The sequence below is a fragment of the Macrobrachium rosenbergii genome, chromosome 31 (assembly GCF_040412425.1).
Source record: "Macrobrachium rosenbergii isolate ZJJX-2024 chromosome 31, ASM4041242v1, whole genome shotgun sequence".
NCBI classification, from domain to species: Eukaryota; Metazoa; Arthropoda; class Malacostraca; order Decapoda; family Palaemonidae; genus Macrobrachium; species Macrobrachium rosenbergii.
This window is the reverse complement of record NC_089771.1, coordinates 14,200,633-14,212,883: the sequence shown is the minus strand read 5'-3', so window position 1 is coordinate 14,212,883 and position 12,251 is coordinate 14,200,633. Positions and strand designations below refer to the sequence as shown.

General features: G+C 32.9%; 1 protein-coding gene across 1 annotated transcript in view; it reads left to right on the top strand.

Annotated features, from left to right (window-relative positions):
- LOC136855284 (ankyrin homolog) overlaps positions 1–1,424 on the top strand; it is a 12,562-nt gene extending 11,138 nt beyond the window's left edge. The window contains exon 12 of the mRNA XM_067132187.1: positions 1,363–1,424. Within this exon, the coding sequence (XP_066988288.1) occupies positions 1,363–1,424 (62 nt within the window). The remainder of the gene's footprint in view (positions 1–1,362) is intronic.
- Positions 1,425–12,251: the final 10,827 nt, after the last annotated feature.

Below are 12,251 nucleotides of genomic sequence, written 5' to 3'. Positions count from 1 at the left end.
GAAAGAGAAGAAGGATGCAAGTCATCATTTGCAGTCTTAGAGAGAGAGAGAGAGAGAGAGAGAGAGAGAGACGTGAATTCTACTTGTGAGAAAGAGAAGAAGGATGCAAGTTATCACTTGCAGTCTTAGAGAGAGAGAGAGAGAGAGAGAGAGAGAGAGAGAGAGAGAGAGAGAGAGAAAGACTTCAATTCTACTTGTGAGAAAGAGAAGAAGGATGCAAGTTATCACTTGCAGTCCTAGGGAGAGAGAGAGAGAGAGAGAGAGAGACTTGAATTCTACTTGTGAAAGAAAGAAGAAGGATGCAAGTTGTCACTTGCAGTCTTAGAGAGAGAGAGAGAGAGAGAGAGAGAGAGAGAGAGAGACTTGAATTCTACTTGTGAGAGAGAGAAAGAGAAGAGGATGCAAATTGTCACTTGCAGTCTTAGAGAGAGAGAGAGAGAGAGAGAGAGAGAGAGAGAGAGAGAGAGAGAGAGAGAGACTTGAATTCTACTTGTGAGAAAGAGAAGAAGGATGCAAGTTATCACTTGCAGTCTTAGAGAGAGAGAGAGAGAGAGAGAGAGAGAGAGAGAGAGAGAGAGAGACTTGAATTCTTAGTGAGAAAGAAAGAAGAAGGATGCAAGTTGTCACTTGCAGTCTTAGAGAGAGAGAGAGAGAGAGAGAGAGGACAGAGAGAGAGAGGACTTGAATTACTTGTGAAAGAGAAAAGTTATCACTTGCAGCTTATGAGAGAGACTTGATCTTAGAGAGAGAGAGAGAGAGAGAGAGAGAGAGAGAGAGAGACGAGAGAAGACGAATACTTGTGAGAAAGAGAAGAAGGATGCAAGTCACTTGCAGTCTTAGAGAAGCATTAGAGAGAGAGAGAGAGAGAGAGAGAGAGAGAGAGAGAGAGAGAGACCAGATTCTACTTGTGAGAAAGAGAAGAAGGATGCAAGTTATCACTTGCAGTCTTAGAGAGAGAGAGAGAGAGAGAGAGAGAGAGAGAGAGAGAGAGAGAGAGAGAGAGACGAATTCTACTTTAGAGAAAGAGAAGAAGGATGCAAGTTATCACTTGCAGTCTTAGGAGAGAGAGAGAGAGAGAGAGAGAGAGAGAGAGAGAGACTTGAATTTCGATTTAAGTTATCACTGAACCTATTCTGCTGAGATATATATATATATATATATATATATATATATATATATATATATATATATATATATATATATATATATATATGTATATATATATAGAGAGAGAGAGAGAGAGAGAGAGAGAGAGAGAGAGAGAGAGAGAGAGAGAGAAGAGAGAGTTAATCATATAAGTATTTCTTCCACGTCACAGTGAAACAACATCTGACTTAACGCAACGTTTCTCGTTGTTTACAGCACAGTACACTGCGTCTTGTGCCTACAACTTGAAAATCTACAAAGAGGGTGACCGCTGGTAAGGGAAAATTCCTTGAGACATTTTTTGTTTTGTAATTTTATCTAATATTGCTGTTGTTATAATCAATAGTTCCAGTAACAATTGAAACACTACTGCTAATAATTATCTCCATAAGAATTATTATTATTATTATTATTATTATTATTATTATTATTAGTAGTAGTAGTAGTAGTAGTAGTAAGGAGTAGTAGTAGTAGTAGGAGTAGCAGTATTAGTTGTAGCAACAGTTAGTAATGTTAGTAAGAGAAATAATGTTTGTTGTTTAGCCATCGTTGATGTTAATAGTAAAAATTAATAACGACCAACATTCATAATACACACACAATGATAATGATAATAATAATACAATACAATAATAATAATAATACAATAATAATACACACCCAAGACCAATTAAACATTTCTGTCCCACTAGGTGATCACAGCAATACTTTATACCTATGAGTGCCTGAGCAATTGCCAGCCTCAAGAAATTGCTGAAGGCCTACCAGGATGCGGTAAGTATTTTATTTTGACATCTCATTCTTCTTCTTTTAATTTCAGCTCCTGAGACCAATAGGTTTGTTTTGTTATAACTCCTCAATCTTCTTCTTTTGAATTCAGTTCCTGAGAAAAAAGAGGTTTTTTTATTTGACTCTTCCTTCTTCTTTTGAATTCACTTCCTGAGACCAAAAAGGTTTTTTGTTTTGACTTCCCATCCTTCTTCTTCTTTTGAATTCAGTTCCTGAGACCAAATAGATTTTTTGTTTTGACTCCTCATTCTTCTTTTGAGTTCAGTTCCTGAGACCAAATAGGTTTTTTATTTTGACTTCTCATTTTTCTTCTCCTTTGGAATTCAGTTCCTGAAACCAAATAGGTTGTTTGTTTTTACTTCTCATTCTTCTTCTTTTGAATACAGTCCCTGAGACCAAATAGGTTTTTTTACTCCTCATTCTTCTTCTTCTTTTGAATTCAGTTCCTGAGACAAAGTAGGTTTGTTTTTACTCCTGATTCTTCTTTTTTCTTTTGAATTCAGTTCCTGAGACCAAATAAATTTTTAGTCTTGACTTATCATTCTTTTTCTTTTGAATTCAGTTCCTGGGACCAAATAGGTTTTTTGTTTTGACTCCTCATTCTTCTTCTTCTTCTTTTGATTTCAGTTCCTGAGACCAAATAGCTTTTTTTTACTTATTTATTCTTATTATTTAGAATTCAGATCCTGAGACCAAATAGGTTTTTTCTTTTTGACATCTTATTCTTCCTCTTCTTTTCAATATAGTTCCTGAGACCAAATAGGTTTTTTCTTTTGACTCCCCATTCTTCTTTCTCTGTTGAATTCAGTTCCTGAGACCACCTAGGTTTTTTGTTTAAACTCAACATTCTTCTTCTTTTGAGTTCAGTTCCTGAGACCAAATAGGTTTTTTGTTTTGAGTTCTCATTCTTCTTCTTTTGATTTCAGTTCCTGAGACCAAATAAGTTTTTTGTTTTGAGTTCTCATTCTTCTTTTGATTTCAGTTCCTGAGTCCAAGAAGGTTTTTTGTTTTGACTGCTCATTCTTCTTTTAAATTCAAATTCCTGAGTTCAAATAGTTTTTTGTTTTGACTCCTAGTTCTTCTTCATTCGAGTTCAGTTCCTGAGACCAAGAAGGTTTTATATTTTGACTCCTCGTTCTTCATCTTCTTTTGAATTCAGTTCCTGAGACCAAATAGTTTTTTGTTTTGACATCTCATTCTTCTTTTGAATTCAGTTCCTGAGACCAAATAGATTTTTGTTTTGACTCTTGATTCTTCTACTTTTAAATTCAGTTCCTGAAACCAAATAGGTTTTTTGTTGTGATTCCTCATTCTTCTTGTTCTTTTGAATTCAGTCCCTGAGACAAAATAGGTTTTTTTGTTTTGACTTCTCATTCTTCTTCATCTTTTGAATTCAGCTCCTGAGACCAAATACATTTTTTGTTTTGACCTCTTATTCTTTGGAATTTAGTTCCTGAAACAAAGTAAGTTTTTCTTTCGATTTATCATTCTTCTTCTTCTTTTGAATTCAGTTCCTGACCCAAATAGGTTTTTTTTATTTTGACTTCTAATTCTTCGTCTTATGTGGAATTCAGTTCCTGAGACAAAGTAGGTTTTTCTTTAGATTTCTGATTTTTCTTATTCTTCTTTGGAATTTAGTTCCTGAGACCTAGTATTTTCTTGTCATTTCATATTCTTCTTCTTCTTTTGAATTCAGTTCCTGAGACCAAATAGGCTTTTTGTTTTGAATCCTCATTCTTCTTTTACTTTTGCATTCGGTTCCTGAGACCAAATAGGTTTTTTGTTTTGACGCTTTATTCTTCTTGTTCTTTTGAATTCAGTTCCTAAGACCAAGTAAGTTTATGTTTTGACTACACTTTCATCTTCTTTTAAATTCAATTTCTGAGACCATGTAGGTTTTTTGTTTTGATTAGTCATTCTTCTTCTTCTTTTCAATTTAGTTCTTAGGACCAAATATGTTTTTTGTTTTGACTCCTCATTCTTCTTCGTCTTTTGAATTCAGCTCCTGAGATCAAGTAGGTTTTTTGTTTTGAGTTCCCATTCTTCTTCTTTTGAACTCACTTCCTGAGACCAAATAAGTTATTTGTTTGACTCCTCATTCTTCTTCTTTCGAATTCAGCTCCTGAGATCAAATAGGTTTTTTGTTTTGACTTCTCATTCTTCTTCTTTTGAACTCACTTCCTGAGACCAAATAGGTCTTTGACTCCTCATTCTTCTTCTTTTGAATTCTGTTTCTGAGACAAAATAGGTTTTCTGTTTTGAATTCCCATTCTTTTCTTCTTTTGAATTGAATTACTGAGACCAAATAGGTTTTTGTTTTGACTCATCATTCTTATTTTGAATTCGGTTCCTGGGACCAAATAGGTTTTTTACTCGATTTTCTTCTTTTGAATTCAGCTCCTGAGACCAAATAAGTTTTTTGTTTTGACTCCACATTCTTCTTCTACTTTTGAATTAAGTTCCAGAGACCAAGTAGGTTTTTTTATTTGACATCTCATTTTTCTTCTTCTTTTAAATTCAGTTCCTGAGACGAAATAGGCTTATTGATATGACTCATCATTATTCCTCTCCTTTTCAGTTCAGCTCCTGAGACCAAATAGATTTTTTTTTATTTCTATTTCTTCTTCTTTTGAATTAAGGTCCTGAGATCAAGTGGGTTTTTCATTTTGACTTCTCATTCTTCTTCTTCTTTTGAATTCAGCTCCCGAGACCAAATAGGTTTTTTGTTTTGACTTCTCATTCGTCTTCTTTTGATTTCAGTTCTTGAGACCAAAGAGATTTTTTTTTTGGACTCCTCATTCTTCTTTTAAATTCAGTTCCTGAGACCAAATAGGTTTTTGTTGTTATTCCTCATTCTTCTTGTTCTTTTGAATTCAGTCCCTGAAACCAAATAGGTTTTTTGACTCCTCATTCTTCTTCTTTTGAATTCTGTTCTTAGACCAAGTAGCTTTTTTGTTTTGACTTCTCATTCTTATTTTACTTTTGAATTCAGTTCCAGAGACCTAGTAGGTTTTTGTTTTGACTCCTTATTCTTCTTCTTTTGAATTCAGTCCCTGACACCGAATAGATTTTTTGTTTTGACTCCCCATTCTCCTTTTCCTTTGAATTGGGTTCCTGAGACCAAATAGGTATTTTTGTTTTGACTCCTGGTTATTCTTCTTTTGAATTCAGTTCCTGAGACCAAATAGGTTTTTTGTTTTGACTGCTCATTCATATTCTTCTTTTGAATTCAATTCATCAGACCAATTAGTTTTTTTTTACTTCTCATTCTTCTTTTGAATTCGGTTCCAGAGACCAAGTAGGTTTTGTTTTGACTCCTCGTTCTTCTCCTACTTTTGCATTTAGTTCCTTAGACCAAATAGGTTTTTTGTTTTGACTTCTCATTCATCTTCTTTTGAATTCAGTCCCTGAGATCAATAGGTGTTTTGTTTTGACTCCTCATTCACCTTCTTTTTAATTGAATTCCTGATTCTTCTTCTTCTTTTGAATTCAGTTCCTGAGACCTAACAGATTTTTATTTTTGACTTGTCATTCTTCTTCTTTTGAATTCAGTTCCTGAGACCAAATGGGTTTTTTGTTTTTGACTCCACATTCTTCTTCTTTTGAATTCAGTTACTAAGACCAAAATAGGTTTATTGTTGTTACTCCTCATTCTTCTTCTTCTTTTGAATTCAGTTCCTGAGACCAAGTAGGTTTTTTGTTTTTACTCCTCGTTCTTCTTCTTCTTTTACATTCAGTTCTTGAGACCAAGTAGTTTTTTGCTTTGACTCATCATTCTTCTTCTTTTGAATTCAGTTCCTGATAACAAGTATGTTTTTTGTTTTGACTCCTAATTCTACTTCTTTTGAATTCAGTTCTTGAGACCAAATAGGTTTTTTGTTTTCTCTCCACATTCTTCTTCTTTTGAAGTCAGTTCCTGAGACCAAATAGGTTTTTGTTTTGACTCCTCATTCTCCTTCTTTTGAATTCAGTTCCTGAGAACAAGAAGTCTTTATTTTTGACTCCTCGTTCTTCTTCTTCTTTAGAGTTCAGTTTTAGACCAAATAGCTTTTTTGTTTTGACTTCTCATTCTTCTTATTCTTTGGAATACAGTTCCTGAGACCAAGTAGGTTTTTCTTTTGATTTCTCATTCCTCTTCTTTTGAATTCAGTTCCTGACTCAAATAGATTTTTTTTATTTTGACCTCTCATTTTTCTTCTTATTTGGAATTCAGTTCCTGAGGCAAAGTAGGTTTTGCTTTTGATTTCTATTTCTTCTTCTTTTGAATTTAGTTCCTGAGACCAAATAGGTTTTTGTTTTGAATCCTCATTCTTCTTCTTCTTTTGCATTCAGTTCTTGAGACCAAGTAAGTTTTTTGTTTTGAATTCTCATTCTTCTTTTGAATTCAGTTGCTGAGAATAAGTAGTTTTTTTTTACTCTTGATTCTTCTCCTTTTAAATTCAGTTCCTGAGACCAAATAGATTTTTCGTTTTTACTCTTCATTTTTCTTTTACTTTTAAATTCAGTTCCTAAGACCAAGTAAGTTTTTGTTTTGATTTCACATTCTTCTTTTAAATTCACTTCCTTAGACCAAGAAGGTTTTTTGTTTTGATTCTTTATTCTTATTCTTTTTTTCAATTTAGTTGTTAGGACCAAATATGTTTTTATTTTGACTTCTCATTCTTCCTCTTCGTTTCAATTCAGTTCCTAAGACTCCTTATTGTTCTTCTTTTGAATTCAGCCCCTGAGATCAAATAGGTTTTTTGTTTTGACACCTTATTCTTCTTTGTCTTTTGAATTTAGCTCCTAATTTCAAATAGTTTTTTTTTGTTTTAGCTTTTCATTCTTCTTCTTTTAAACTTACTTCCTGAGACCAAATAGGTTTTTTTTTACTACTCATTCTTCTTCTCCTTTGGAATTCAGCTTCTGAGACAAAATAGGTTATTTGTTTTGACTTCCCATTCTTCTTCTTCCCATGAAGTCCGTTCCAAATAGGTTTTTTTTCTACTCATTCTTCTTCTTTTGAATTCAGCTCCTGAAACCAAATAGGTTTTTTGTTTTGACTCCTCATTACAGTATTCTTCTTCTTTTGAATTTAGCTACTGAGACCTTGTACGTTTTTTGTTTTGACACCTCAATTCTATTCTTCTTTTGAATTTATTTCCTAAGACCAAATAGGCTTTGTGTTTTGACTCATCATTCTTCTTCTTTTCAGTTCAGATCATGAGACCAAATAGATTTTGTTTACCTCTATTTCTTCTTCTTTTGCATTCAGTTCTTTTTGACCTCTCATTCTTCTTTTTCTTTTGAATTAAGTTCCTGAGATTAAGTAGGTTTTTGGTTTTACTTCTCATTCTTCTTCTTTTGATTTCTGTACTTGAGACCAAGTAGATTTTTTTTTACTCTTCAGTCTTCTTCATTTGAATTCAGTTCCTGAGACTAAATAGGTTTTTTGTACTCATTCTTCTTCTTTTGAATTCAGTTCTTGCAACCAAATAGGCTTTTGCTTTTGACTTCTCATTCTTTTTCTACTTTTGAATTCAGTTCCAGAGTCCAAGTAGGCTTTTTGTTTTAACTCCCTCTTCTTCTTTTGAATTCAGTACCTGAGGCCAAATAGATATTTTGTTTTGACTCCTCATTATTTTTCTTCTTTTGAATTCACCTCCTGAAATCAAATAGGTTATTTTGCTTTGACTGCTGATTCGTCTTCTTTTGAATTCAGTTCCTGAGACGAAGTAGGTTTTTTGTACTGACTTCTCATTCTTCTTCTTTTGAATTCAGTTCCAGAGACCTAGTGGAATTTTTGTTTTGACTTATTCTTCCTCTATTGAATTTAGTTCCAGAGACCAAGTAGGTTTTTTGTTTTGACTCCTCTTTCTTTTACTTTTGCATTCAGTTCGTTAGACCAAACAGATTATTTTTTTTTCACTCATCATTTTTTTCTTGTTTGGAATTCAGATCCTGAAACCTAATAGGGTTTTTGTTGGGCTCCATTCTTCTTCTTTTTTTTAATTTAGTTCATGAGAACAATTTTTTCACTCTTGGTTCTTCCTCTTCTTTTGAATTCAGTTCACGAGACCAAATAGGTTTTATGTTTTAACTCTTCATTCTTGTTCTTCTTTTGAATGAACTTCATGAGACCAAGTAGGTTTTTAGTTTTGACTCATCATTCTTCTCCTTCTTTTGAATTCAGTTTCTGAGACCAAGTAGGTATATTGTTTTGACTCCTCGTTCTTCTTCTTCTTTTGAATTCAGTTCGTGAGACCAAATAGGTTTATTTTTTTAGTTTTGACTCCTCATTCTTCTTCTTGTTTAGAGTTCACTTCCTGAGACCAGGTAGGTTTTTTGTTTTTACTCCTTCTTCTTTTGAATTCAGTTTCTGAGACCAAGTAGGTATACTGTTTTGACTCCTCGTTCTTCTTCTTCTTTTGAATTCAGTTCTTGAGACCAAATAGGTTTATTTTTTAGTTTTGACTCCTCATTCTTCTTCTTGTTTAGAGTTCAGTTCCTGAGACCAAGTAGGTTTTTTGTTTTTACTCCTTCTTCTTTTGAATTCAGTTCCTGAGACCAAATAGGTTTTTTGTTTTGACTTCTCATTCTTTTTCTTCTTCTGAATTCAGTTCTTGAGACCAAATATGTGTTTTGTTTTGACTTCTTATTCTTCTTCATCTATTGAATTAAATTCCTGAGACCAAATAGGTTTTTCGTTTTGACTTCTCATTCTTCTTATTCTTTGGAATTTAGTTCCTGAGACCAAGTAGATTTTCTTTTAATTTCTCATTCTTCTTCTGAATTAAGTTCCTGACCCAAATATATTTTTTATTTTGACTCCTCTCACCTCTTCTTATTTGGAATTCAGTTCCTGAGACAAAGTAGGTTTTTGTTCTGATTACTCAATCTTCTTTTCAGTTCAGTTCCTGAGACCAAGTAGGGATTTTCTTTTGATTTTTCATTCCTCTTCTTTTGAATTCAGTTCGTTAGATCAAATAGGCTTTTTGTTTTGAATTCTCATTCTTCTTCTTCTTTTGCGTCCAGTTCCTGAGACCAGATAAGTTTATTGTTTTGACTTCTCATTCAGTTCCTGAGAATAAGAAGGTTTTTTCCTCTCTTGATTCTTCTTCTTCTTTTGATTTTCATTCCTGAGATCAAATAGGTTTTTGTTTTAACTCCTCATTCTTCTTCTTCTTTTAAATTCAGTTTCTGAGACCAAATAGGTTTTATGTTTTTATTCCTTATTCTTCTTGTTCTTTTGAATTCAGTCCCTGAGACTAGATAGGTTTTTGACTCCTCATTCTTTTTATTCTTTTGAATTCAGTTCCTGAGACCAAATAGGTTTTTTATTTGACCTCTCATTCTTCTTTTACTTTTTATTTCTTTTCCAGAGACCAAGTAAGTTTTTTTATTTGACTCCTCATTCTTCCTCTTCTTTTGAATTCAGTTCCTGAGACCAAATAGCTTTTTATTGTTTTGAATCCTGATTCTTTTTCTTTTGAATTCAGTTCCTGAGACCAAATAGTTTTTTTTTTACTTCTCATTCTTCTTCTTCTTTTGAATTCAGTTCCTGAGACCAAGTAGGTTTTTTTTATTTTGACTTCTTATTCTTCTTTTTAATTCAGTTCCATCCATAGACGAAGTAGGCTTTTTGTTTTGACTCCTCATTCTTCTACTTTTGCATTCAGTTTCTTAGACCAAATAGGTTTTTTGTTTTGACTCGTCATTTTTTTTCTCCTTTGGAATTCAGTTCCTGAAACCAGATATGGTTTTTGTTTTGACTTCTCATTTTTCTTTTGAATTCAGTTCCTCAGATCAAATAGGTGCTTTGTTTTGACTCCTCATTCTTCTTCTTCTTTTGAATTCAGTTCCTGAGCCAAGGAGGGTTTTTTACTCCTTATTCTTCTTCTTTTGAATTTAGTTCCTGAGACCAAATAGATTTTCAGTTCTGACTTTTATTCTTCTTCTTTTAAATTCTGTTCCAGAGACCAAATGGGTTTTTTGTTTTGACTCCACATTCTTCTTCTTCTTTGAACTTAGTTCCTGAGACCAAATGGGTTTATTGTTTTGTTTCCTCAATCTTCTTCTTTTGAATTCAGTTCCCGAGATCTTGATACAAAATAGATTTTTGTTTTGAGTCCTTATTCTTCTTCCTTCTTTGAATTCAGTTCCTGGGACTAAGTATGTTTTTTATTTTGACTTCTCGTTCTTCTTATTCCTTAGAATTCAGTTCCTGAGACGGAAGAGGTTTTTCTTTTGATTTCTCCTTCGTCTTCTAATGAATTCAGTTCCTGACCAAAATAGGTTTTTTATTTTGACTTCTCATTCTTCTTCTTATTTGGAATTTAGTTCCTGAGACAAAGTAGGTTTTGCTTTTGATTTCTCATTCTTCTTCTTCTTTGGAATTCAGTTCCTGAAACTAAGTAGTTTTTTCTTTTGATTTCTTATTCTTCTTCTTTTGAATTCAGTTCCTGAGACCAACTGAGCGTATTGTTTTGAATCCTCATTCTTCTTCTTTTGCATTCAGTTCCTGAGACCAAATAAGTTTTTTGTTTTGACTTCTCCTTCACTTTCTTTTGAATTCAGTTCCTGAGAATAATTAAGTTTTTTTTAGTCTTGATTCTTCTTCAATTGAATTTAGTTCATAAGACCAAATAGGTTCTTCGTTTTGACTCCTCATTCTTCTTTTGATTTCAGTTACTAAGACCAAGGAAGTTTTTGTTTTGACTTCGCAGTCTTTTTCTTTTAAATTCACTTCCCTGGACCAAGTAGGTTTTTTGCTTTGATTTCTCATTCTTCTTCTTTTCAATTCAGTTCCTAAGACTAAATAAGTTTTTTGTTTTGACTCCTCATTATTCTGATTTTGAATTCGTTCCTGAGACCAAATAGGTTTTTTGTTTTGATTCCACATTCTTATTTTTCTTTTGAACTCAGTTCCTGAGACGAAATAAGTATTTTGTTTTGACTCTTTATTCTTCTTTTTCTTTTGAATTCAGTTCCTGAGACCATGCCGGTTTTTTGTTTTTACTCCTCGTTCTTCTTCTTCTTTTAAATTCAGTTCTTGAGACCAAGTAGGTTTTTTTGTTTTGACTCCTTCTTCTTCTTTTGAATTCAGTTCCTGAAACCAAATAAGATTTTTGCTTTGACTTCTCATTCTTCTTCGTTTGAATTCATTTCCCTAGACCAAATAGGTTTTTTGTTTTGACTTCTCGTTTTTCTTATTCTTTGGAATTCGGTTCCTATGACGAAAGAGTTTTTTCTTTTGAGTTCTCATTCTTCTTCTTATGAATTCAGTTCCTGACCCAGATGGGTTTTTTTTATTTTGACTTCTCATTCTTCTTCGTATTTGGAATTTAGTTCCTGAGACAAATTAGGTTTTACTTTTGATATTTCATTCTTCTTCTTCTTCTTCTTCTTCTTCTTCTTCCTTCTTTCTTCTTCTTCTTCTTCTTCTTCTTCTTCTTCTTCTTTGGAATTCAGTTCCTGAAACCAAGTAGGTTTTTCTTTTGATTTCCTATTCTTCTTTTGAATTCAGTTCCTGAGACCAAATAAGCTTATTGTTTTGAATCCTCATTCTTCTTCTTCATTTGCATTCAGCTCCTGAGACCAAATAACTTTTTTGTTTTCACTTCTTATTCTTCTTCTTGTGAATTCAGTTCCTGAGAATAAGTAAGTTTTTTTTACTCTTGATTCTTCTTCTTTTGAATTTAGTTCCTGAGACCAAATAGGTTCTCCGTTTTGACTCCTTATTCTTCTTTTGATTTCAGTTACTAAGACTAAGGAAGTGTTTGTTTTGACTTCGCAGTCTTTTTCTTTTAAATTCACTTCCTGAGACCAATTAGCTTTTTTGTTTTGATTCCTCATTCTTCTTCTCTTGAATTCAGTTCTTAGGGGTAAATATGTTTTTCTTGTGACTTCTCATTTTCCATTGAAATTCAGTTCCTAAGACCAAAAATGTTTTTTGTTTCGACTCCTCATTTTTTCTGATTTTGAATTCAGTTCCTGAAACGAAATAGGTTTATTGTTTGGACTCCTCATTCTTCTTCGTCTTTTGAATTCAGCTCTTAAGACCAATAGGTTTTTTGTTTTGACCTCTCGTTCTTCTTCTTCTGGACTCATTTTCTGAGACCAAAAAGGTTTTTTGTTTTGACTCCTCATTCTTCTTTTGAATTTGGTTCCTGAGACGAAATAGTTTTTTTCTCCTCATTCTTATTCTTCTTGTGAATTCAGCTCCTGAGACCAAATAAGTTTTTTTATTTGACTCCTCATTCTTCTTCTTTGGAATTCAATTACTGAGACCAAGTATTTTATGTGTTTTGATATCTCATTTTTCTCCTACTTTTGAA